Source organism: Lepisma saccharinum, chromosome 17 (genome assembly GCF_977018435.1).
Source record: "Lepisma saccharinum chromosome 17, izLepSacc3.1, whole genome shotgun sequence".
NCBI lineage: Eukaryota > Metazoa > Arthropoda > Insecta > Zygentoma > Lepismatidae > Lepisma > Lepisma saccharinum.
This window is the reverse complement of record NC_139245.1, coordinates 15,097,128-15,124,623: the sequence shown is the minus strand read 5'-3', so window position 1 is coordinate 15,124,623 and position 27,496 is coordinate 15,097,128. Positions and strand designations below refer to the sequence as shown.

The 27,496-nt window shown below is 38.4% G+C and overlaps 1 protein-coding gene across 1 annotated transcript; it reads left to right on the top strand.

Annotated features, from left to right (window-relative positions):
• Positions 1-46: 46 nt before the first annotated feature.
• LOC146001540 (uncharacterized) lies at positions 47-26,993 on the top strand. The gene is made up of 6 exons (XM_083138990.1): positions 47-226; positions 12,543-12,619; positions 15,509-15,590; positions 18,361-18,544; positions 20,334-20,455; positions 25,079-26,993. The coding sequence occupies exons 1-6, from the start codon at positions 167-169 to the stop codon at positions 26,261-26,263; spliced, it is 1,710 nt and encodes a 569-aa protein (XP_082995116.1). The 5' UTR covers positions 47-166; the 3' UTR covers positions 26,264-26,993.
• The last annotated feature ends 503 nt before the right edge of the window (positions 26,994-27,496 follow it).

Below are 27,496 nucleotides of genomic sequence, written 5' to 3'. Positions count from 1 at the left end.
GTTCCTTCTCTTTGCTTGCAGATGTCGCTAGTTATCAATCCATGTAAAGACGCTTATTGGTTGTTTTACTGAAAGAAGGAAATCGGCGAAGAAGCCGTGACGCCTAGGAAGTTTTTGTAAAAAAAAGTATTTCTTTTTCAACATTATATTTACGGAATAAGCAAAAATGTCTATTGCATTTGTCCAAAGAGGAAGACCACCTCCCAGCCCAGCACATATACAAAAGGTAAGTTAGAATTAAAAGTAAAATTTCATTTGCATGAAGCGAATTTGCAAATCCTCGTGCTAATCAGAAAAGATATGCAAAATGATTCACGTAAATAAAGGACCGTAGGTTCATGAAAGTTTTCTGTAGGGTAGGAATTGTTTCAGAATACCACGCTCATTTGTTAAAAGGTTGAGTGAAACAACTGGTATTTAGTCGTGCAATAACGTCAGTGTGCTTATTTGTTGGCATAATTTAAGCAACATGTTTCTTATTCATTTGCAGTGTTGAGAACAAAATTCGGGCCTTCAGACGACGCTGTCGCTTTATAATCAAGGGATACAGAGTTCGATCCCCGTCGAAGGCACATCCCACACTGGTACGATCCCCACTGGACTGTAGGTCCAGTTCCATTTAGCCTATTCCAGCGTAAAGTGGACTTGAAACTGACTTGTTTGAAGAAGAAATTATTCGGTTTCGGCTGCATAGTAGTTAAGGCTACGAAACCTGAGGTCCCAGGGTGAAACTGTCAAAGCCGGGAATCGGCTGTAACTCGTTTATTCTGTAATTGTTAACATTGATACTTACTTATTCTGCATTGCGAGAGATTGTTTAACAAGGGATTTCGGTTTTTTTTGTTTTGTTTTACGAAATTAGTGTCTATTGTCGACATATCGAGTAATTATTGTCCGTTCTTTTCTCGCTTCCTGAACATGCAAAATGGCGGACAAATCTTGACAAGCATTGTGTTTCAACCGGCAAAGCAGTGTTTCAACCTTCTTAACAAAAAAAATTCCCGCATAGCCCCAAATACCATTCACGATAGCCCCATGCACCATCACGTTAGGTTAGGTTGCTTTAGGTTGGGATTACGTCATCAGGTGCACGCAACATCCGGTTCAAGTACATGGATGGAAATGCAAGCAACAGCTTTCGTGCATCGGACGGACATTATTATAGAAAAATACATGAATTAGCGGCCAAATACATTGAAAAATGAAAACACTTCTACGACCTTCAGAAATTCCACAGAAACTCAATTCCGTAAGTACTTTCTCCTGTAAATTTGAAGAAATTCGATTTCCAGCTTTGACAGTTTTACCGTCCCAGGTTCATACCCTACACAAGTCATGTTCCGTCATGCACTTCATTAATCATTCACATCGTCGTGAATAACCCAAGAAATAGAAGACAGACGTAAAAATACCCAAAATGAATAAACAGTTTCAAATATTGTTCTTATTGATTTATGGACTGCTGCTATAGAGCTGCGACAGTACAGGATTAGATCAGAGGGGACAAAGGAACGTGTCTCCTCATAAAAATTGTAATATTTGCTCTTTTATTGTAGAAATGGATCTGGTGTGGGCAACCAGTTTGCAACAAACCCCAAAACTAAATACTAAGAGCTCTAAACCTGGCCCAGTCTAGTTCGCTGTACTTTTTGACACTAGGTATAGTGCAGGTATATTCCAGTGTCAGGCTGGTGGAACGAAATGACGTTCAACGAAGTAGACAAATAGTGGTGTTCAAGTTCAGAAGATTCAACAAATGCCTGTCTCCTGCTTTAAACTTTCGAAGCTGGGAAACGTCTGTAACTCTTTTATTCTGTAATTGTTGACATTCGTACTTACCTATTCTGTGTTGCGAAAGATTGTTTAACATGGGATTTCGCTTTTTTTTAACAAAATTAGTATCTATTGTCGACATATCGAGTAATTATTGTTCATTCTTTTCTCGCTTCCTGAACACGCAAAATGGCGGGCAAATCTTGACTAGCATTGTGTTTCAAACGGCAAAGCAGTGTTTCAACCTTCTTAACAGAATAATTCCCACATAGCCCCGAAAACCATTCCCGCATAGCCCCAAAAACCATTCGGGATCGTATGACCATCCACAAATAGCCCCAAAAACCATTCTGCATCATATAACCATCCACAAATATCCCCAAAAACCATTCACAATGGCCCCACACAGCATCACGGTAAGGTTAGGTTGGTGTACGTTGGACAATACAGTGAAAAACTGTGTTTTTGGAGACACTTACCGGGGATTACGTCATCAGATGCTTGCAACATTCGGTTCAAGTACATCGATGGAAATACAAGCAACAGCTTTCGTGCATTGGACGGACATTATTATAGAAAAATACATGAATTAGTGGCCAAATACATTGAAAAATGCGAGAAAATACTTCTACGACCTTCCGAAATTCCGTAAGTACTTTCTCCTGTAAATTTGAAGAAATCAGTTTCCCGGCTTTGAAAGTTTCACGCACCATGTGACAATACACCACACGCTACACTGTTCCAGAACGTATTGCAAATGGTGCAGACACCAAATCAACAAGGTAGATGAGACTGTGTTGCATCATGTAACCAATTAGACACGAGAGTGCAAAGAGAGTCAAAAACTGCAGCGAGCTAAACTGGTGTGCCCTACACCAGACCCTTGCAGGAATAGGTAAGAATTTACAATATAGAGAATGTCTCCAATTTCGTTAATATTTGGTATACTAACTAATTTTGGCCTTTCAATCACGAATCTTTTGTTAAAATGTGGGGGTTACGTGTAGAAATTGTACATTATGCATGGGTAGCCCCACGAACCATGCACGATAGCCCCACAAACCATTCACGGATAGCCCCACGAACCATTTCTGGTTAGGTTAGGCAAGCTTTGTTAAAATTTTGTTTATTAAACAATGCGATACAGCTAAAAGAAATCCACTTATGTCTGCTTTTTTCAAATTTCCACACGTGAACCCCGCATTTTAACAACAAATTCGTGATTAGAAGGCCAAATTTAGTTAGTATACCAAATATTAACGAAATTGGACTCATTCTTTATATTGTAAATTCGCTCCCAGATATATTACACACTACTAATGATCGACTCAGTGGAAATTGTTGCACATGTCAGTATGTAGGGACAGGCACCGAGAAAAGAATTTTCATATTATATCTTGTTGGCTGAGACTTATTTTGTTCTATTTTAAAGTGCTCTGTAAAAAACAATTTACCAATCATTAGTAAGGAAATGACAATGTACCTCGCCACTTTTCTTTTGTGATTTTATCAGAAGAGGGCCTGGGAGGTTTACTATCTTCATAATCTGAATATAAGTTTGCCAATAGCTTGCCAGGAAAGTATGCTCCCATTAATTTAAACCTCTCATATTGTGTATAAACCTTATTCTAAGTTAAATTATATTTGAAACTAAAAAAATTACGTAAATTAGTTGAATATATGAGATGAATGAGACTGTTCCTGCAGGTTCGATGGTTTGTCAAGATCACTGTGATGCGTATATTTGATCCATTTTGGGTAAATGTCTGTTATATCGGAGACACTTTTCTTCAAATTTACAGGAGAAACTACTTACGGAAATGAATTGCTGTTGCATTTATCAAACTTCGTGGAGGTATTTTGTCACTATGGAATGATGCACAACAGAAAATAAGCATTTTTGATGTAATAAAGTAGCCTTTTGTGCGAAGCGACAACATTATGCTGTTGTTTCCATTATGAACCTACAGATGGCACGAGTGTCGAAAGTCACCCGGCCTCGCGAGAGGAAGAAGTGTTTCTGAACGTGCCTTTTTTTTACCAGATTTTTTTTTAAACTATGCTTACGTAACCTAACCTTGCCGGAAATGGTTCGTGGGGCTATCGTGAATGGTTTTTGGGGCTATCCGTCAATGGTTTTTGGGGCTATCTGTCAATGGTTTGTGATGACATAATGAACACGAAAGTAGGTATTTTTCGGTTAAGAAGGTTGCAACACTGCATGCCCACTCCAAACCGACAAAACACAAGCACAACGCGTGATGATCCACAGCTGTGCGCGAAATATTCTATGTTCCGCAACGGAAGAAAGGATCCAAAAGAATTACTTGTAATGTGAAAAATCGAAGTTATTTTCGTGTAAAAAGCATAATGGCACCTTGAAATAGATTCCGCAATACACAATTGGTAAGTACAAACCATTTGGAACTGAAAATATGCGTTAGAAATGTGTCTCCGATATAACAGACATTTTGTTACATTTGTGTCTATTGGAGCAATACACTGGAATGTCAAATAAAAGCAGGTCTGAAAGTGGTGCAGCTTCTAAACGATTTCTGTCACCATTTAAGGTTATATTCATGCGACCAAACCCATGTTCACATTTATATGTAGGTAATGTAAAATTCCTCGTGCACTTTGTACATACCATGAGGCAAATAGGGGGGAGGGGTGAGTAGGGCATCACACATTCTTCGATATTGGCCATTTTGTACCAGGCTCTGGTCACCTTTCCACCCCCAAGCGGGTTCCCACAGGTACCCGTTTCAATTGAGGCTGGGTGAGCCCTAGACCCACTTTATGCGGGTGCAAGTCCGGAAAAATTTTAACCCATCACCCACCCTGGGAATTTAACTTGGGTCTTCTGCATGTCCACCATGGCTCCCTTCATATGTAGAATTACGATTGAATTCACTCTTTAACCCTTAAAGGAGGAGCATTGACACGGATGTCACGAGCAGCTTTTTTGGTAACAGTTCGTTATATCGGAGATACATTTCTTCATTTTTACAGAAGAAACTACTTACGGAAATGATTTTCTCTAAGGTTTCCAATGTTCGTCGAGGTATTTTCTTTCATCGTGGAATCTATTTGACCGGGAAATCATGTATTTTTCAAGAGAAATATCTCACCGACACACAAGTGCCATTGCTTTCGCTATGTGAACCGGATGCTGCATACGTTTGATTACGTAACCCCCTGTCAGTGTTTCCAACCCCTTTTTTTGTAACTGCTTGCCTAACCTAACCTTATCGGAAATGGTTTGTGGGGCTATCCGTCAGCTACCCATGCATAATGTACAATTTGCACACGTGACGAACGTGATGTTAGGTATTTTTCGGTGAAGAAGGTTGGATACACTGCATACCTAAAACGCTAGTCAACCTCTGCCCACCATATTGTGTGTTACGGAAGCAAAAAAGGAATAACAAGAACTACTCTATGTGAAAAATTGTGTTTGTTTTCATGTAAAAAGCATGATGGCACCTTGAAGTATGTTCCGCAATACACAATTGGTAAGTACAAACCATGCAAAACACAAAATATCTGATTTTAATGTGTCTCCGATATAACGAACTGTTACCGCTTTTTTCTCGTTACTTTTTAACGTACTGCAACTTGAATAATGATCGGAGATACATGTTTTGTGTTCTGCATGAGTCTAGAGGTATGTTATTAACAATTAGTAAAGTTTTATTTCATTGTTACTATTTGATGGGAATGTACAAAAAATTGTGATATTATTATTATTTTTTCATTCATTTCAAATTTTGGTGTTTCATAGAAGTACTCCCAACATTTCTGGTGCCCATTATGTGGCTACCTTTAGGAGATTCACGTCTGGTGTAGCCTGCGTGGGTATTCGATGAATCTCAAATTTCGTGTAAAAAAATGCTTACTTTTCTTTCTTCTGACTGATTATGGAATTTTTTTTTTCATCGGGATTATAGCCAGGGGGGCTTTCCCCCAAAGCTGGTTTCAGCCCCTTCCTGTAGCCCCCCCTAGATTTTTGTAGGATGGTATACGCATTTCGACCGAAAACATAGAGTAGAAATTTAAGTTTTCCATTCTAAAACTTCCATTGAGGCAAGTTCAGTGATCAACTGCATTTTCTAGTTTGGTTAGATCGCAAAGCAATTTTATTACGATGTGTTCTAAAATGAAGAGGAGGGGGAGCAGCTGGAGATATATACCTGGATAACAGTGGTCACTGATACTTTGATATTAAGTAATTGGCCAGCATGAGTCACCAATCTTTCTACGAAATCTGCTGCCTGTTTGGTAGGTGAACGCATTCAGTGACTGTGAGATTGTTCTTTGATTGTTGCCATTGCAGCTAAATGTGTACAATTATTAGCCTCTATAAATTGTATCACTATACTTATGAACAGATCTAACAGGGTGACAAATTAATTTGTATAAGTAAGACGAGGTTCAAAATCTAAAAAAGCATAATTTTTTTTCCTGTTCCTCAATTAATTACCGACAATGACATGTTGTTCTCTCATTGATTTCATTATTATATCTATCCTTGTCATTGCAAATATTCAAGATGGAGAAATACGATGTTAACCCTTAACTAGTGTCGTGGGTCCACTTGGCCCATATTGAATATTTGAACGTTGGTATGCGCAGCTGGGTGCACCACAGCACACTGCACTTCTGAGTGCCTTCCGCTAGTTTGCTGAAGTACTCGTATGAGATTGGGTGTGCTTTTCTCTTGAGTGCAAGGTGAGGTCAAGTGGACCCACGACACTACTTAAGTTGGACAAATATTCCTTTGTTTCTGAATATATTTTTGTATTTTTAGGAGAGTTCATGAACATGTCATTTAGATGGAAGATTTTAAACACACATTTCAATAATAATCAAAGTGAACCTGATTGTAAGGTCTTATTTACATTGTTCATTAAGAGTGAATAAATAAAGGTCCAAATATTAAGAATATGTGTTACAGTTGATTTGAGGATTGACAAATTTTGTTTTATTGAATTTTGAAAAATAAGGGTGCAGTGTACTCATGACATCAGTAGTTTAACATTTTTTCATGACATTAGTTAAGGGTTAAAGAATCTAAAAGTAAACAAACTCTAATTCTTAAATGCTAAGAATTGGAAAGATTAAAATTGGGCTCCCAGCACCGATAGTCTAGCGATAAAACTGCTGCCTTCATATCAAGGGGTCGCGGGTTCGATCTCCGCTGGAGGTAATATTCCATTAAGTGGTTCGGATTCTGGTAGAAGCTGTTGCTCTTGTGCCGATTAGCCTCTGTGTATATAGTGATCCTTAATACAAATTCAATCAACTAATCATTACAATACTGTGTATGCTTGGCCATTTATTTGTTTTTTTGCTTGCACTCCTAGTCCTACATGTTAGTTAATTATAATTTGTGAGGTTAGAAAATAATTTCTGCCGTGGCGTCATAGTGGCCAAACTTGATTTTGTGCAGGAGAAACTCTTCAACAGTTATTTTCTCTAATCAAAAAGCCCAGTTCAAGAGTTGCAAATACTTCATTGCTTCTATGTCAATGCATTTGTCTCCTAGTAGAGATAAATTTGTAGTGAAAATGCATTTGTTCCTCGAGAGTGGCACCTCCTAAGTGCCATTGCACTGGCATCGTCTCCACATTTAACCCCAAGTTCTGAATTTCAGTCGTTGAACAAGAAAACAAGATATTTCATCATGGCAAAGAAAATGGTATCATGTTAAAACACATTTTCTATTCAAGGGTGGTATTGTTTATTTCATGCCTACTTTACTAAGTTAATGTCACTTTTCTGAAGCACGAGAAGCTACAATCTTTTGTGGCTGCTTGCGGCAGATCAAGTGTTACCTTCGTAATCAAAGTGGTAAGGAGATGTTGAGTGTTCTGTCTATTCTAACCTTTGAGATGGGGCTTGCAAAATCTTTGCATTTTAAACAAGGTTGTAGCTGCTCATAAAAACATATGTATCTTATAATTTCTTGCTATGGTTCATTCTCTCGTTATAGCAAAAAGAAGTAGTACTCACCTCCCACTCCTTACATAGACGTAATGTTACGTGTAGTATTGATAGTATATCCAGCGAGTTGACGTTGACTGTAGGTTTATGATATATTTTGTACTGTTCATGTGAAGAGTAAGTGTGTAACATTATTCAACTCAATGATGGCTTAGGAAAGAAAACAATATTATTATTGCTTTTTGTTTGACATATCGTGTCTAAAAGTACTTTTGTATATGATGGGCAAATATGCAACATCTCAGTCATTTATCTTTGGATTGGACTGTAAAATATGTCACTGGCTATATTATACCGCAGTAATCTTATTAAGTAAATTACTTGACATTAGTTAGCCCCCGAGAATTTGACTACGAAATCTGTAGCCCCCCTCCCCTACTTATTTCAGGCTGGCACCGTCACGGATTATAGCCCAAAGTATACTGAACAAAACAAGGTATCATTTATACCTCTAACATTCTTAATTTCGGAAATATAAAATTTCATTTGTAAGCATGCAGAATTTCAAATTTCTCATATCCAAACCCACTTCTCCTGCCCTCTTTTGTTCAGTACAGTTTATAGTTTTCCCTCAATTTCATTTCTCCTCTTGCATTCCATTTTGTTTTGCTCATTTAAATATGTTGATTCCTCTTCTCTCCAATAGATCCTCAATTTCTTCAGTCCTTCCTGCCGGACCCTGTGGCCGAGTGGTTAGCACATCACACTGCGATGCCAAGGGTCCTGGGTTCGAATCCCACTCGGGCTTGGTTGTTTGTGAATGTCCATTCATCAATTTCAACACTCTTCCCCATCTTCGCAAATTAGCCAAAAGGCACAAAATGTGAAGTAAAATACTCAATCAATCAATCTTCAGTCCTTCCTGTCAGTGTTCCAACATTCAATGTACCTATTCGTAGCCCACATCTTGTCCAATTTCCAGTCTGGCTTGCTTCTCTCCATTCTTGGAATTTCATGCTTTCAGCTGTCGGCTAATTGGGCATGTCACAGCCTACACCTGCATGGTGGGGCTCCCACCTGTGGGTTCTTAGGTACACCCTTGTTTTTGTGTGGGGGTGCCAACTCCCTTAGCCTTTCTGGATCCCTCCAGGCCCACAAGACAGGAGTCAATCATTTTCAATATATAGTATATTTAAAATAGTTGAATAGTTTTTTTTCTTCTCTTCACACCAGTTTCTTGCTTGCTCTAAAAACTGAATTTCAGTTTTGCAAAGTACAATGATAATACTTTGAGTACTTTTGGAGCCTAATCAAGAACATATAATTTATTATATTTAACCACTTTAACCAAATGTTTTACCAATCCTTCAATCTTAACACACCTCGCAAGTCGATTGGCGATCATCAGGACACTTTTTTTTTCACACTCACCAAAATACTATAGCTCTCAACAAGCACTTCAACAACATTAACCCATCATATGAATAAACACAGCCCAAAATTTACTGTTTAATGGATAAGTTCTTGCTAAACACTCCATAGAAGTCTCTGATTTTGGGGGCTTTGAGATACTTCAGAGTACATATATCCACCATAAATTACTCAACAATATAATGTGCTGTGTCGTATACTGGGTTAAAAACCTGGGCTATCGCATCATATCATAGTGTTCGAATGGACAAAAAATTGCTGGAGGGGGTGTTTTTGTATTTTTTAACTAATTTGGGGTGCCAGGTTGAGTGATGTTACTCTGTGATTAAAAATATATACCTCATAAATAAAACATGGAAATGTACACTGTCAGTAAGGAAATTATTTCAAGAATTTCATTCTTATTTGCATAAATAAGAGGCCCATATTGTGAAATATTATCTAGGCCTATATACGAGAATAAATATAAAATTTCAACCTACCTATTTTCACTATTTTAAGTTTGAGTACTCCTTGTTGGCACAGTGGTAACGTCGTCGTCTTGAAACTAGGGGTTTCCGGTTTCGATACATGGTGGTTTAGATACCACTTTAACTGTAGGTCCGATCCCCATTGGCTTATCTGTTCATAAAGTGGACATACAAAAGAAATCCACAACGATTTGGAACTTATCGTCATTCGTAAGTCAAATAGACAGCTTGTTAATTATGTCACTCATTTCAGTTCACTACACAACACAGCCCATATCATTCACAAAAATACAATCCACTCACTACTGTATTCACACGCTGCCTCTAAATAAATTCCACTCAACGCGATCTAGACTAGAACTGGTCCTTGTCATTTCAGTAATTTTTAGATGCACTCATAAACCATTCCCGGTCAGCAAACAATTTTCTACTCCCCTCTGTATCTCTAGTTGTTTGAAGGTCAACAACCTCTTTTTGAACTTCTCTGCAAATATTCAATGATGTTCTTGTCACTGCCATATGTCACACTTTCCCCGTGCCTGCAATAATTTGGCTTCACAATTCCCTGTTCCTGGGAAAAATTGTTTTGCAACATTTACCCAGACTGTTGAGGAAGTTCAGAGGGTTTTTTCCCCCACCATATGCAATCCTGTTCCTTCTCCTGTAACAGTTTGGCTCCACAATTCCCCGATCCTGGGGAAATTCCATGCTGGGAAACATTGGTTTGCAACATTGATCGGGTTATCTTCTTTGTGGTAGCCCTGTCACGCTTGCCCGTCACCCCCGTGGAGTTGCCTGCCGGCACTGGGCCAGCCGCCTCACGAATTCAAAGAAAGCGGCCAATGTTTCCAACTCCTAAGAAATCAGGTTCATCATCTTATTGAAATGAACAATTTTATGCACATTTCCTGATAGATATTTTTTCTGTAATTTGGTCACTGAGTCTGGGCTTCACAGATAGCCTCGAATATACGCCTCTGATAATGTGTATTATTGTATAACAATGGGGCTCTAAATTTAATTGCACTGGACTGAAAATCTGTAAGTATGGTATATTTAATAATATAGTTTGCATATCCAGTGGGTGGATAATAATTATCCCTGGTTGAGATCGGTAATTCATCATAATTGCAACCTGACTTAATTCATTTCATGATTCAACTTCAGAAATTCTAGTTCTATAACAATATTTACAATTTTTAGTATGATTTGGGTGTATGTGATTTGTTTGGATCATTTTCTAGTTTCTTTTACCATTTAAGTCACATTTATAACATTGGGTTTAATATCAGAACATAGAAGAAAATTTCTGTTGAAATTTATTTTACAAGAATTAACTGGTGTATGCATGTTAATCATTTTGTACAATAAATTTCAACTCTTGTCTTTCACTTCAGCATTGTTTGAATAACAACCAGATGTTGGGCACACCTGTAATGTCCTCTGACTCAACCAACGTTGCCAGTGCACCTAGTAATTTTGAAAAAAACACAGCAAACAGCAGTCAGTTTCCCTTATTGTTATTACTTTTAATGTGTGAAGTGAATATTCTAAAAACTTGGTTACGTGGGATTCTAAGTATAATGTTTAGTTAAAATTTAGTGACCTTTACACATATGTTTAAATACATGAATTGCCCTATTGGCTTTAGTCTGGAACATTATAGTTCTTGTCTGGAAAAGTCAGAGAATTTTGTTTTTACGAAATTGTTGACACACTTGGATGCATCCTTTATCTGTAGTAAATTTCTAAAATGTTACATGGACTTGAGGATCACCCTGTATATTTCAACATGAATTTTCATAAGCTGTTTCTATGCAATGTTTTCAGTAAAAAATGCTGCTGTAAGTGAATACTTTTGATTAATGTCATTTTACAAACTGCTCTCTTTGTCTGTTATTTATATGTAAATCTTACTTTTCACTTTGCATTTTTTTTTTTCCCTAAAAGAAGCACCAAGCAGGTCTTCAGTCCAAATAAGATTTGAAGAACTCCTTTAGTTCTGTAACATGACTCTGATAAACAGTGCAATGCTAGCCAGTCAGGACATGGACCATAGAAATATCACATAGGCCTCAGTTGAATATTAAATGCATAAAACAGGGTGAGTCAAAAGTTTGTTTGTTTTTGCATATGGACATTGAGACTGGAGACACAAGGCATTACGTCTGACTTATTTGGCAAAGTATAAGTCATTCTGTTGTATGGTCTTCTTATGCTTCTTCTAAGATTAACTTTTTGTCACCTGTGACAATTCGACGCCAAAACCTGTAGTCCCATGGATTTTGAAGCAATTGTTGACAAATTGAGACTCATCGTTCAGCCTGTTGTGGTGTCAACTCGTGGGGAATAAGTCGAGGCTGTCTAGACAAAACCCATTTGGTGAAGAAAGCGAACCACTGTGCTTTGGGACAATCCAACCTGTCATGCCAGTTGCCGTGTACTGATGCTTGCATCGGCTGTCACATGCTGTAGCAGGGCATCACCTGGTCTTCCACATTGGGGCTTGTTTTCCACACTCATGTCCCAAGACGAGAATCGCTTGAACCATTTCTGTACTGTCCTAATGTTCGCTGTGCCCTCTCACAGCACTCACAGCTTTCACCCCTTTTTTCCAATCATGTAACAAGATACGCACGGCCAATTTGTCAACCTACATGACGAACTGCCATAATTGCACTGTGCCTTGTCGAAATGTGTTGTGTCTGTGTGAATGTGTGTACCCAGTGGCGTGCACGTCACCTGCCCACCATTATTTGCTTGCTTGGCTTTGCGAGCTTTTTCTAAAGCTTCACTGTTTCCCACATGAAAGAACGAACGAACCTTTGATTCAACCTGGTATTTGTATTATAAAGTATTGAAAATTCCTTTGTGCTTATAATAAACTTTATATACCCTTTTTTTTTTGTTTGTTTCTTGCAGATGCTGGATGAAAATAGTCATTTGATCCAAACCATTCAGGATTACCAGAATAAAGGAAAAGTGCAAGAATGTATGCAGTAAGTATTTTTGTATTATATTTTGAATTTTTCATGTTTCACGGGCCATTTCTAAAATATGTTGTTTATACATGTAATATCAGTATTGCATGTGATGTGTAAATCCAGGATTACTGGCAAAATATAAAGTGACACAACATCTCTGTTCTATTTTAAATAATGCAATGGAATCTTTTAATCAAAGTGATTTAGGTATTAAAATTGCTTTTTTAGTAACAGACAGAAAAGTAATATTAACTTGCTGAATGACTAAGCCCTGTGACAGGTTAAGTTTGTGTATTAATCCACGCGAGAATGGCGCTCAGCACCTCCTGTGCCAGTCTTGCCTCAACCGCCGAGCTGTTCAATCGAATACAGTGAGAAAATCCACAGTATTGCCGCGGAACAATATTCTGTGTGCACGTTTGGGGTTTATATATGTGAAAAATTGCTGCGAACTTAACCTGTCGTGGGGCTTAGCAAAACATTGGAAGCCCAATCGGGGATCAAACATGGATTGAATGGTGCCGATCCCATCAAATTTTTGACCAACTTTTCAGTTACTCAATATGAATCCCTACTTGGGTGGAAAGATGAATTGATCAATAGAGATTAGGGCTGAGTTGATGCACATACTACAGTGCATCTCACAGTCGAATTGTCCACATGCCAGGTGGTGGGAGCATGTCTGCTGGCATTTAGACTCTCAGTTTTATGTTGACTTTGCCACTGGACATTTCAGTGTCCAGTTTGCACGTGTTAAGATGAACAAGTGTTTTAGATTGTTTTTATTTTTTTTTGTTTTGTTTATGCATTACTGGTGCTTTTCTGCTGTTTTGTTTTAGTTTACATATTACTGGTACTTTTCTGCAGTCTAATAATGCCACGCTATACGTACAATTTAAAACAACGAATTTTTATGTATGACTCTTAAGATTATTACGTATTCTTGTAGGGAAGGATGTTATAGAGCGACCACAAGGAAAAAACCGTTTACGAAAAGTCCCCGTGCAGTTTTCCCTTCCTCCGTTCAGCTCGCACCATAAGGAAGCATGGTCCACCCCCCCCCCCCCTCCCCTCGCGGGAGTACGGTTCACAGGAGTCGCAGGTCTGCACAGGTTTCTTTGCTTGTGGTTCCACTATAGAAGGCATTTTGTTCCACATGGAGACAGTGTTCGAAAACTTGTGAAGAATTGAAAGAACATATCAGGAGAGAATTTGAAGTATTTTCGGAAGAGGAACTGATACATGTTAGTGAAAGTTTCACAAGATGTTTGAAAAATAAGTTTGTATCTTTGGAACTAAGAGAGATGGAACAACGGTACATGGCTCATTTTCTTCAGCGTCGAAGGGTCTACACGATGATGTAAGCGGTGTCGCAGCCAAGTCGCGTCCAGTGTGAAACTAAAAGCAAAAAGGCACGTACGGCCCATGAATTTGCACAGTAAGGATAACCTGACGGTAAGCATCACGGTGCCACCAGGGACGAATCTCAATTGAAATTGCAGGTTGCAGGGGTGCGGTTGAACATGCATCAACATGCTAACCACTAAGCCAGGATGAGAAGACAAATGTGGAAACAAGCATGCCAGGTGGGAGATCGTTAGGCTGTGGGTTTGCGCCACAAAACGGGCACTCCATGCACGTGCATATATAGCACACACAAACTTCGGCTGGAAGGGCAGGGTCTTGAAGAAGCTAGTTTATTTTAAGCTGAAGCCGTTTATTTCCATTACGTTTTGGCGGAAAACAGGAGAAATGAGTGATATGTGAGATAAACATCACATAAAGGGCAACTTTTTTTTAATGAAAATTAAAATATAAAAAAGACACTAAATCCTAGTCAAACTGACGATGGCGCAGTGTAAAGAATTTAAACTCCGCCACGTAGTTCCACTGTCTCTGTGTGGTACAGGAACATCTGGGAATTCTGCTGCAAAGCTCCTACCTTCCCCACTAGAATTCATAATGACGTAGGAGTCGTACATAAAAATTCGTTGTTTTAAATTGTACATATAGCTTGGCATTATTAGACTGCGGAAAAGCACCAGTAATACGTAAACTAAAACAAAACAATCTAAAACACTTGTTAACACCTTAGCACATCACTTACACATGCAACCTGGACACCAACTATCTCAATTCTGAAGCACTGACGTGCTCAGTGCCAAAGAGCGTAAAGCTGTGGGTCAAAATGCTAGCCACTGCTCTGCAGACAACTCGACCGTGAGATGCACTGTATTAATATTGGAAAGTATCAGCTGTCTGACTTTTACAGGCCTGGTGTTCTGGAGTCTTTAAAGTGTGCAATTTTCTGTTAATTTTGCTCCAACACCCTGGATTTTGTTATTTAGTGCCCTTTATTGTTTATTAAAATATTCACATGCTTTCTCATGAAAACGTCTTGAGCAGCAGTGTATTCCATTATTGCTTTTTGGTAACCACACAAACCACAAATGAATGAAGGTTAAAAACATGGGGAGCAATGTTGTCAAACTAGTTCACAAGTTGCAAGTGTATTTTTGCAAGGAAGTTAAACCAGATAATAACACTAAAGTTTGTTATATGGATGTATCATTTTGTACAATCCATTCCAGGATTGGTCCTGACTCCTTTAATATATGTAATTAAGTGACGTCAATTATACATTTTATAGCAACCTATATCCCAATCTTACAATGTTGGAAATCTAACATACCCCCAAAAATATATAATTACATATATATATATCCTCTTAGCTAGTGAGTGATTTTCTTGTAGTTTTTCGAACTGTTTGTATTCTTCCATTGCAACAATTTCAGTTGAATAATAGGATTCATGTAAATGTATTTCATTGTAGCATTTTACACATAGCTTATTTTTAATTGCTAGAAATGCAAAGTCTAGTGATTGTTCATTCTCCCTTCACAGATATCAGCAGATTTTACATAGGAATCTTGTGTATTTGGCATCTATTGCAGATGCCAATCAAAACATACAGCAGTTACTACCAGTAAGTACACAATTATATTTTTCTCTATTTACACATACACCAATGAGCCATTACATTATGACCACCTATGTAATAAGCTATCACATTATGCCCGCAGTCATATGCGCAGCAGTGTTCGATGAAACTGTGTGCTGTGAAACATTGCCCTGGTCACCACTGTTGTACCTGTGGGCGATTTCTCACACTGTGGCTCTGCAGTCTCTCTGAATAATGTGCGACAGCCTCCGCTGGCCTCTGGCATCAATGAACCACTGTCGACACATGGTTGTACGACCTGTCGTAACAAACTGGGATAAATTGGCCGTTTTTCCCATTCTGACTCGAGAGACACTACTAACAGCAAGCCTGCAGACCTGCCGAATATATATCATGCTGCCAGCGTGTCACGTGTTGCTCTCCGTGCTTCAGGCATGCTAAATTTTTCCGGGTCGGGGTGGTCATAATGTAATGGCTCGTCGGTGTATAGGCCTGTACACACTGTCTGTCACTCAACACCATTTAGATCAATCAAGACAAACAACTTTTCTTATTAGCCTATTTCCCGTTAAAGCTTCAGTTTGATGATACGAACTTCTGTACAGAACAATCATGTATCCCAAATCCAATTACATTTTCTCAGACATCAGGATAAAGTTGCATGGCTTTGCGCCCAAAAACTGTGGTGCGTATTATGCATGGAATATTTTTTTCGTGTTTAAGGAACCCTATAATGTTATATATGTAAAGCTTCAATTCTGTAGTTTCTGAATATGGCAACAGTATTCCATTCAAGATGGCGATACTAATGTGCAATGCAGTTGAAATAAGCTCATCACAAAATGAAGGAACTTTCTGATTTTTGTGGTACTTTGGATAAAAGAAAAGATAAGGAGAAAGAAAATAATAATTAAAATGTATTACTGGCCAAATAATATGAAATATATGTGTAAATGCCTTAATGAAAGAAATGTTGTTCTGCTAACTGCTATTTTGAGGGTCCTGAATTGGCCTCTTAAATGTTACGTCAGTCATAAAAAAGTATATATTTTGTTGTTTTTTTTTTAGAAAAAAGTAAAGAGAAAATTAACAAAACCACACATAAAAGTTTAAAGGCTATTTTACACAATTTTCACTTTGCTATGTAATGTTCTGCGACACAAGAAAAGTAGGCACAATTCGAGCATGCTCCTCCCATCACGTGGGATGTGTATCAGTGGTACTTGTTGGGTGAGAAATAATAGAAAATAACTTCTTGAGCACTGCAAATCCATAACATAATTTTGATCTCCCTTTCTACTATTACAGAATAATTAAGGTTGTTAAAGAGTGAAAGCTTTAGGATGCTAAACACAGTGGAGGTAGAGGGGGGAAGGTGGCTTGGGTTGGTGACTTACTGTTTACACAAGCAGTGCGGACGATTAAGGGGGGGGTGAAGGGGAGCAGTTGCCCCTCAACTTTTTGCCACTTTTGTCCCAGAACTATGCTAAACCTTATCTACCAAGGGAAAGTAAACTGTCCTTGCCCCCCCCCCCCCCCCCCCCCCCCCAGGTTTGGAACCCAATCGCCGCCACTGCACAAGAGGATATTCTCTTCTTGGTCCACATAGCGACAGGTGACTCATTGAATAGGTATGATGTCACTAGCTCTTGACTGGCATAGCGTTACAACCTACAAGAAAGCCATTTCGTGAACCTGGATTATACTGCACATTATACACAAGATAAAATTTTTTGACGCTTTTCCCCATCAAAAACCAGAGTGCACATTATACACACGTAAATACGGTGTATGTGTATCCATATACATATTGTTTATGAGGAATGAGGAGATCTAACAGACAGTAGGGGTGGAGAAGCTTCAAGACAGAATAGATCAGGCACAGATGAGATCGTTTGGGCACATGAAGAGGATGGGTGCAGAAAGACTACCAGTAAGTGCTTACAATGCACAAGGAGTGGAAACAAGGCCAAAGGGAAGACCAAAATGTCGATGGAAAGAGAGGAATGGTGGAAGACCAGAAGAAAATGGAGAGGCTTGACTTCTGTGCGGACCCAGCCAGAGGCAGGAAACTGTGAAGAATGATGGTAGTGATGAACACATATTGTTTCTCCTGTTTATGACTTTAGACAGTTTATTATTGATTCTACAGTCTGTTTTCAGTGTGTGTATGTGGATGTTTAAATATAAATATACCGGTGTGTATTTATACATAGAAACTAAGGATACATTCAGCAAGATCATAAGTATCTGCCATTACTATTAATTCACTTCTAGTGTTTTAATTATTTTTTCTTTCCAGAAATTTTATTTCAAATAATTCTGAGTAAATAAAAATTGTTTGACTGTGACTAGTAGTGTAAGTTAATGTGTTTCCAGAGAGCACAGCCAGAATATATATACATATATTTTTACCCCAACTTCCGGTTCCGTCTTCTGTTTCTTCTCACACCGATGATGCTATAAATTAGCGAAAATTTTGAATTTTCCTACTGTCCGGTGAGTGTTTCCTTTTACCTTATTTGATTTTTACTTAGCCCTTTTGGCCCTCCTTGCTTTTATCCATTATTTTTACCATAGATTTACAAGAGGCAGGATGTTCTTCAATATAATTATATGTTGTAATAGTGTTAAATCTGCAAATTGAGAATTCTCTAAAAAGTTATTTAAATATTTACTTTTGAGTTTTCCTGAAATATCAACCAAGCGAAGGAGGTTTAGTAAAACTTGGTTATGTGAAGACATTATGCAGTTGTTCCATAATATTATTATTGTATTATATTTCAATTTTCAGCCACCAGGTGGACCACAACATCCAATGCATCCTCCAAATCAGTCAGTCCCACCCAGCCAATCCTCTGGCTCCAGTGGTGAAATGGCTCCAAGTACCCAAGGTCCAGGACCCATGAACAATTTCCCTCAGCAAGGTGCATATAGGGGCCCAGTAATGCAGAACCAACAGAATATGCCTCCTCAGAGTGAGTTGAAGTTTTTTAAAACAATTTTTCGATTTGAGGGTTATTAATGTGCCAAGTTATTTCTGCATGAATTATCCAGTTTAATGCATGTGATTTGTAATTACCTGTGATGAAATGTTATGTACAGTCATTTTTTTTTAACATATCTTCTGCATTTGCCAAGATGGTGATAGAAATAGGTGTAGAAAATTGTAGCAGCATTTATATTTACAATAGGCAGAGGCATGCATATTTTGTTTTTTACGAAAACACGAAATGTGAAATAACACATTGTAATGTTAATTTTTCATGTTTCTGAAAGGTGTGAGGTGCATTTTCCTACCCTGTTTTGTCACGAAATGATGCAACACGAAATTTACCGATTATATACCGACGCTACACTTTCTGAAGTCTGAAGTATCCTGTGAGTTAATGCAATTCACGGAAAATTGATTAATTGTGCTGTAAATATTTGAGAAGCAAAAATGGACCCCTTTATACAGGAATAAACTTATATTCTGGTAATGATTTAATGTGCTATTAGAATGGATATGTTCATTTTGTGTAATAGTGCAGTTTTTTAATCAAATTTGGGATTATATTCACATTTTTAAAACCAAAATGTCATTTTATGTACTGCTATAACAGCGAAATTTCATTTTATTTACCGCTTTTGAACCCGAAATTGACTCTGTTTTTGTACCGAAATTTTGCTTTTTTATTTACCAAAAATATGTGCCTCTAAGAATAGGGTTCATTCAAAACCAGTGTATCTAGATCAATGTTTTGGTATAAAAACAGCACATTTTGGGATCAAAAGCAGCATATAAAATGTCATTTCGATGTTAAAATAGTGAATGCAATTCAAAATTTCTCATGGCACATTCATGATTCATGTATTTAGTAGTGTGGTAAGTTCATTCCTTTGCTTCTGAAATTTTTAAAGCAGAATAATCAATTTTTGTGACTTTGCATAACTTACAGGATAATTCAGACTTCGTAAAGCGTTCTGTTGGTAAACTCAATATTTTGTGTGTAAGAGTTCATTTGCATCATTTCATGACAAAACATGGTAGGGAAATGCACCACACATCTTTCAAAAAAATGAAAAATGAACGTTACTGTATGTTATTTCACATTTTGTGTTTCCATCAAAAACAAAATATGCATGTATCCAGGCAGTGATGTATGCTAAGGCCAACACCTGGACTATCTCACTGTAACACATGGCCCAAGGCTATGGAGGAAGGGAGAAGAATAGGCTTGCATAAACCCCCGGTATAAGTGGTTAGACACACACATTTTGCTCGTTCTTGTTGTCTTTAAGGAAGCAACGTTGCCATCCCAACGGCAGCAGGTTGTAAACTTCTAAGAATTCAGGTTGCCAACGCCTAAGAATTCAAATTGCCATTGTCTTGTTATTGAAATTAGTTTTATTCACAGTTTCTAATCTATTTTCCTACAGTATTTTACTCTCTATGCTTCAGGCTTCGCAGATAGCCTTGCTAGCCCAGAATATACACTCCTGTATCCAAGTATCGTATTATACCAGCGCTTGACTATTCAAAGGTATCTGTCAATATTTAATCTGCAACACCAACTGATACTTTTCTGAAGTTCAGGTAACTCACAGGATCCATACTTGTGACACTGAGTATAATTTTCTTGTAAATTATACAAGATAATTTTATTTTTAATTTTGAACGAACATTGTGTAACTAAGTGAATTTCATAATTAAATGATAGCTATTTTAATATTCTGCTATGCAGTTATGTTTCAACGGTGTTGTAATATGGATCTATTTTACAGGACCGGGACCCGGATCTGGCCCTGGGCCGCAACAGTACCGACCTCAGCAAAATTACCCACAGCAACCCCCTCCCCAACAGTATGGCTCACAGTATAGTGGACCATCTCAACCTTCTTCGCAGGTAATTGTAATTGCTAACCATGCATGTTCATTAAATTAGATAAATATTAAATAATTATCTCCTTTTATAACGTCATCGTTTGGGATTGTGGCTACTGACATGCCATCCCGAAACTTCTATTCACACCTGATGACATAGTAATTATGGCCTTGTCTTGTAACCGTGGGGTTCCAGGTTGAAAACCTGGTGGAGGCATGTAGTGGTTCAGATTCTGTTGTAAGGTGCAGGTTTAGTCCAGATCAGCCTATTGATGCATAAAGTGGACTTAATACTCAAACAAATTATGAATATGTAAATTCCAAGTAATGATTGTAATTTTATTTATTTATTTTATTATTATTATTTTTTGCATGAATGACATAGACTGTTTGTTGATCTATCCATATTTTATTAAAGTACTGGTTAAGTGCCTGGCTACTTCAGAAAATATAATCTTTGGGATGTAAACTTTTTTCCAGACATCTGGTCACAAATCGATGCTGTAATAGAACTTCATAAACTTACTGGTGTGGTACGCATACACAGGGATAATGCATTTTCCTTTTGGGGGGAAAATGTGACATTTTGAGGATAACTTAATCACTGTTGCAGCCTGGAGGACATTCTGTAAATCGCAGCTTATACCTTACATAAATTTGAGCTGTATAGTGTACGGCTTATTATTTTTTGTTGGAGTTCCAAGATATTTATTTGTCTCCCCCTCGTAAGATAGCATCCACTTCCCTTTGATGCAGCACTTATGCCAGTTTTTGGTTGTCCTAACTTTGAATTTTCTTAGCTTTGACCTATTGCTTACGGTTGTACACAATGCAGGTAAAGTTATTGTTGTTTATTCACTATTTAGTACGTCATTTCCATTAAAGATTGAACCTATTTCGGAAGAAAGAAAAAAAATCATCCTCATGGTATGCTGCAAGGATTCCTTCTATCACAAATAATCTCTTCAAGGTTTTTAGGTGTATCTTACAAAGACTCAATATGCACACCCTTTATGATGCAACAGATATGTAGTTGATAGTTTATTTTTTCAATACTGAAATCACCATTTCTCCTTAACACAGACCACCCGAGTTTATTAAGTTTATTCCTGCGTAAAGGGGCCCACTTTTGCTTCTCAAATATTTACAGCAGAATTATTCATTTTTTCCGTGATTTGCATAACTTACAGGAACGTATAGGCTTGAGAAAGGGTCATGTCAGTGAATAAACTCTCGATTTCATGTTTGACTTTATTTTACAGTTCATTTTGCATAATTTCGTAACAAAACTTGGTAACAAAATGCACCCCGCTCCTTTCAAAAACATGAAAAATAAACATACAGTCTGTTATTTCACATTTTGTGTTTTCGTCAAAAACTAAATATGAAGGCTTCTACTTATTGGAGTTTTTTACCAGATGGATTAAACCCAAACTGTCACCAAAAATTGCAGTGAGCTACAATGACAGATGTTGCTTTTGCATATTCTAACACACAAGTGTTTTTTTGTTTGTTTGTTTTTTTCCCCACTTTTATTGTTGGTTGCTGGCATTTTGTGAAAACATTCTGCATGCATTCAGTGCTAGTTACACATTTCTCCACACACTGATAACCTAGAAAAGCAAGCAAATAACTACATTCTATCATGGACATCAACAGTCCCATTGAAAAGGAGAAACAACTACTGTGTGTTACATATTTGATGAAGCATTGCAAAATTGCATTTTTTCGTAATAATTTTATACTGTGCACATAATAATAACTCGTGGCATAACAGCCCATGAGGTCCAGGGCCTATGTATTGAGTGCCGGCCTCGCTTCCTCCAGAGGGAACCAGTTATGGGGTGATGTGTGGTCACCACGATGAACCCCCAGCCATCGTTGTAGGTTTTCTATGACCAGGTTATGTTTATTTGTTCTAACTGTGTGAAAATAGACTGTCAGTGATACTACAGTGAAACACCAATGATGTCGTTGGTGCCTAGTATCTTCCAGCATGGAGTTGTATATTACCTTATGATCTGACACACACAAATTTTATTTTCTCTTAAATTTCTACGTAGTACTCCTGTGTGTGTCAAATGTAAGGAAATATGATGCTTATAATTGAGCCCGGAAGTTATTTATTTTCGTTAAAATAGGCAGGCAAAAAGGCATTTATAATGTGGAAATTAGGCACTAAAAAGGAAAAAAGGAAAAATAAACCGAAAAAAGGCACATTGGGAAGAGCATTTCAATTTTCTCCGTCTTGATTGCACATAACTACAAGGTGTTTTTTTAAGTTCTCAACATTCATTGATAGTAGTCTGTCAGAGAGAATGTTTTTCATAATAGAAAATGATCTTTCTACTGCGACAGAAGTTATTGGAGCATACATAAAACAAGCTAATGTAGCTGGACATTTTCACCTTTTAGAATATCACAAATTGTTTTCAATTGTTTCAAGTTCTCATTTGCACTCACTACCCGTTTGCACTTTTCTGCAACTTTTTCTCTTGGCACTTCCATCATCTACTGCATAGATTCCTCGAAGATTTTCATGGATGCTATAAGAGTCTCACCTCTTTTTTCTAACTTGTAATTGTCTCTGTCAATGCACCATAATGTGCAAAAATAAACGACAGTTCATTCTTCAGTTCTGAATAGCACAGGAGTTTTTTTCACTTCATGAATTGAAGCTGCTTCATTTTCTGGAAGAGCATCGATCACCTCACTGATTTTTTCAATGTTGTTAGCATAATATATAGCTGCTGATATCCAGGTTCCCCATCTCGTCAAGACTGGTTGCGGAGGTAAACTAAGCTCAGGCGCAACTTCGTTAAATTTTCGGGTTCGAGAGGGAGATTTCAGAAATATCTTCTTTGTGTTCAAAATCAACCTGTCCACTTCTGGGTGCAACACTGTAACTTCTTCGGCGATTTTGTGCATTGCATGGGCTACACATGTGATATGAAGCATGTTCGGGAAGAGAATTTTCAATGCTATGGCAGTCTTCTTCATATAGGGAACTGCATCACTGATAGAAAGTAACACGTCATGATGTACACCATCTGGCCAGAGCAGAAGTAGGGAATTTGAGAATAACTGAGCTATTGATGAACCTTTGGCTCTCTCTAGTTGTTCTGGCGTGAGAAGAAATGACTAGGATTCTCCGCATGTTGGTTCCATAGTTCCTAAGATGACGTTGACTATGTAGCGTCAGTACTTTCATCTATTGAAATCCAGATATTCTTTCCACCAACTTCAGCACTAATTCTTTGCAGAGCTTCTTCGTAGCAGACACTTAAATATGTCTTCCGCAGCGTAGATTCCGACGACACCATTTCTTTAGTGTATTTCTCCAGGAATTTCCTCAGTGACTTGTTTTCCACTTGACAGAAAGGTATTCCTGCTTCCATGAAAGCTTTGCACAGTTCAAGAGAAAACTGAGATTGCCTGTTGGATGAAGCGCCCACTGTTGAAATTAGGGATATCTTCTTCTGTCCGATCATTTTAACAGCTGCAGATTTATGTTAACTTACCACTTAATGGCACACTAAATTTTGGCATGATGACAACTACACGATCCTTTCCCTCCAAAGTGCAAAACTAAACTAAAGATAGAGAACTTGATTTTGGAATCCATGCAAAGGCCCTTGGGCATTAGTGCTGTTTCTTGTCAATAACCTCCTGACAGGGACGCTAGACGTGATGACGTAATTGTGCAGGTGTTCTGCAACAGGTTTTCAGCAGTCAATCATGCACAAGGAAATGTTAAACAAAAGGCAATATCCTAACTCAGCATGAAATACTTTTTTCTCACACTTTTCTCCTTCAGCAATGTTGAAACATGCGTGAATTCAATATTACTTAAGGCTAAAATTATTCACATAATAAACTGAAGAAAAATAAATGCCAACAACGTTTTTTTGGGAGAAAAATAATTTATATACACATTTTCTATTAAAAAAATGGTAAAAAAAAGGTAAAGTGCTCCCCTGTGCTTAGCACCACGCCATGAAGGCGTATAGGGGGTGTGGGGGCAACGCCCCACACTTACTTGATCCGGTCGTGAGTGGGGGTGATGTGATCAGCATCACGCCCCTGACCGCCTTTACCCCCCAGGGTTTCCCCCAGGTACCCATGTTATTCGACGCTGGTGGGCGCCGGGGCCGCTTCCATCGTTAGAAAAGTTCCCGGATTTGAACCGGCCGGGGATCGAACCCGGGACCTTTAGCATGGTAGTCAGACGCGTTACCGACTGAGCCACCGCGGCCAACCAAAAAAATGGTAGAAAAGGCATTATAATTAAAAATAGGCAGTGGGGTCCCAAATAGGCAAAATGAAAAGGCTTCTAAAACATTCGAAACAATATAAAAAATGTATATCCGGAAAAAATGTATCAATATATGCGGTAGTTAAAAAGAGGCATTTTGCCAAACTTCCAGCCTCTACTTATATTAAATAGTGAATAGAAATGGAACTTCGGTGTATCCTATTTCAAACTGTAGGTCCAGTCCCAATTAGCCTTCCTGTGCCTAAAGTAGACTTCAAACTCAAGTATATCAGTAAAGTTCTTTGTTCGTGTGTGTGTGTTTAAGAAGATATAGCATACTAATGGAGTCCAAATTTGTAGCATGTAATTGGAAATGTTTATCTATTGCAGAATTATTGCCCTCCTCCACCAAGCCAACAGCAGCAGCAGCAGCAGCAGCCTGCTCAGCCACAGCAGCAACAACAGCAGTCCCAGTCCTCTAGTTATCCACCGCCAGCATCATCTTCACAACCCTCAGGCTATGGAGGACCTCCTTCGACCCAAGCTCAGGCTTATGGAAATCAGTCGTCTCAGCCAGGTTATGGTCCTCCACCAACAACAACGCAAGCAGGTCCTTATGCACCTCCACCTTCTCAGTCAAACTATGGACCCTCTCCTTCTTCTCAACCAAGTTACGGCCCTCCGCAGTCTTCTACGCAGACAAACTATCCACCGACAGCAAATTCTCAGGCTAATTACGGTGGTCCCCCTACTTCGCAGAGCAATTATGGTTCTTCGAATGCACAGTCAAATTATCCCCCTACTCAAACATCTGCTCCGACAAGTCAAAGCACTTACACGCCGGTGACCCAGAGTAACTACCAGTCTCAGCAGACTTACACAAACACGACTCAGAGCAACTACATTCCTCCAACATCTCAGACCCAGTCCACTTATGGCACTGCAACAAGCCAGCCACAGTCCCAGACAAGCTACAGTCAGCCTAGTCCAAGTTACGGCCCTACCACTTCTCCAAGTGGCCCTACTCCCTTCACGACTCCTTCAAACCCTCAGACTACATACTCGCAGACTACGGGCCCCATAACTGCCCCTTCTGCTTCCACCCAGACGTATCCTTCAGGCAGTGCTCAACAGAGCTACACTCCGTCTACTCAGTCGACTTACACTCCAGGACAGCAAACGACGACAACTTCACAAACGAATTTCGGTTCAACTCAATCCGGACCACCACCACCGCCTACATCCCAGCCGGGATATGGACCACCACAGACTCATCCTGCAACGACTCAAACATACGCATCGCCTGCTGCTCCTCAAAACCAGAATTACGGTCCGCCAAACTCCCAGCACAGCTACCCTTCCCATCCACAACCCCCGCATCAACAGTATCCTCAGACATATCCTCCTCCCTCTGCTCAACCAGGTTATCCTCAGTACCGTAATCCTGGACCTCCACCATCTCATCAACCGGGGCAGATGCCCCCACCTGGACCTCAAGGGCCACCACCTGCTCAAAGTCAATATGGTGGATTTGATCAAAGTAGGTTCCCAGGCTATCAGCCTCCACCGCAATAAATGACAGTATACAGGATACATAAAGAATGGTTAAAAGGTTGTGTGATATATATAGTAGGTGTTTTTTGTAGTAATTAGAGTTGAGCAGCTAGCTATTTGTATATCAGTAATTTAGATCTAACTGCATCGTAGCATAAGTTAGATAAATGTTGTATGTGTGTAGATGTATTTTTTGTGCTTGGCATCATTTGTAGATTCTCTGTAATATATTTAAGGTGAATTACTTAACAGCGAAGAAAGTAGCAGTAGCATTGAATTCTAAGATTACTCAAGTCTTTCCATTTTTCTTTTTTTGCTGCTTGTAAAATATTTGTAGGTTGAAAAGTGTTTTGAGAGACACAAAAAAGTTATGCTACAAGAGTATTGATTTTCCGTACAGCCTAAAATATTTGACTTAATGCTGCAGTTGATCAGTGCATTTGCCTACTATGCTGTTTGGTAATTTTAATGTAATGCAAAAGTAGTGCATTTTATGCATAATGTGTAGAGTGCAAGCCTGTGCTTATTTTAACAGAAACGATATTTGAGGTGTAATTATTAATTGAATGACTTAGCTCATGATCTCACCACTGAAAGTTCTAGGTTTGACTCTAATCTGAATGAACCAAGCAAATGCTGGACCTCCCTGATTGATGGTATAGAGGTAATGCCATTGCCTGTAATCAAGGGGTCCCAGGTTTTTTATACCCAGTGGATGCACATAGTGGTTCGGATACCACTTTAAACTGTAGGTCTAGTCCCTATTACCCTTTCTGTGCACAAAGTACCCTGCAGGGCCATTCCCAATTAGCCTATCTGTGCAAAAACTTACTCAATAACCAAGTAAAAGCCACTTATGATAAAATAACTAAAAATTTCACACTTACAAAAAAATACATATTTCAGTAGGTTTAGTATTTTGTGCACATTGATTTTGAAATAATAACAATATTGTATGCTTGCAGTAGCTACCTAGTTAAATGTCTTGTCCTTTTACTTGCCACATTTAGAAGAAATATAAAACATTTAGTTTCATTTTATATTTTGACTTTTGTAATGATTTTCTCTTGCTATGTGTTTTACATGAAACTTTATTGAGATCTTTCTGAATTCAGAATATGTACATTGTATAATTCAAAGGAGATGGAGAAAGAAAGCTTATAGTTGAGTCATTTTAACTTTGCTAAAATGCCATAACTGTCTTGAGGACTGGTGAACTGCAGCATTAATGCCACTTTGCCTAATCTGTGTTTG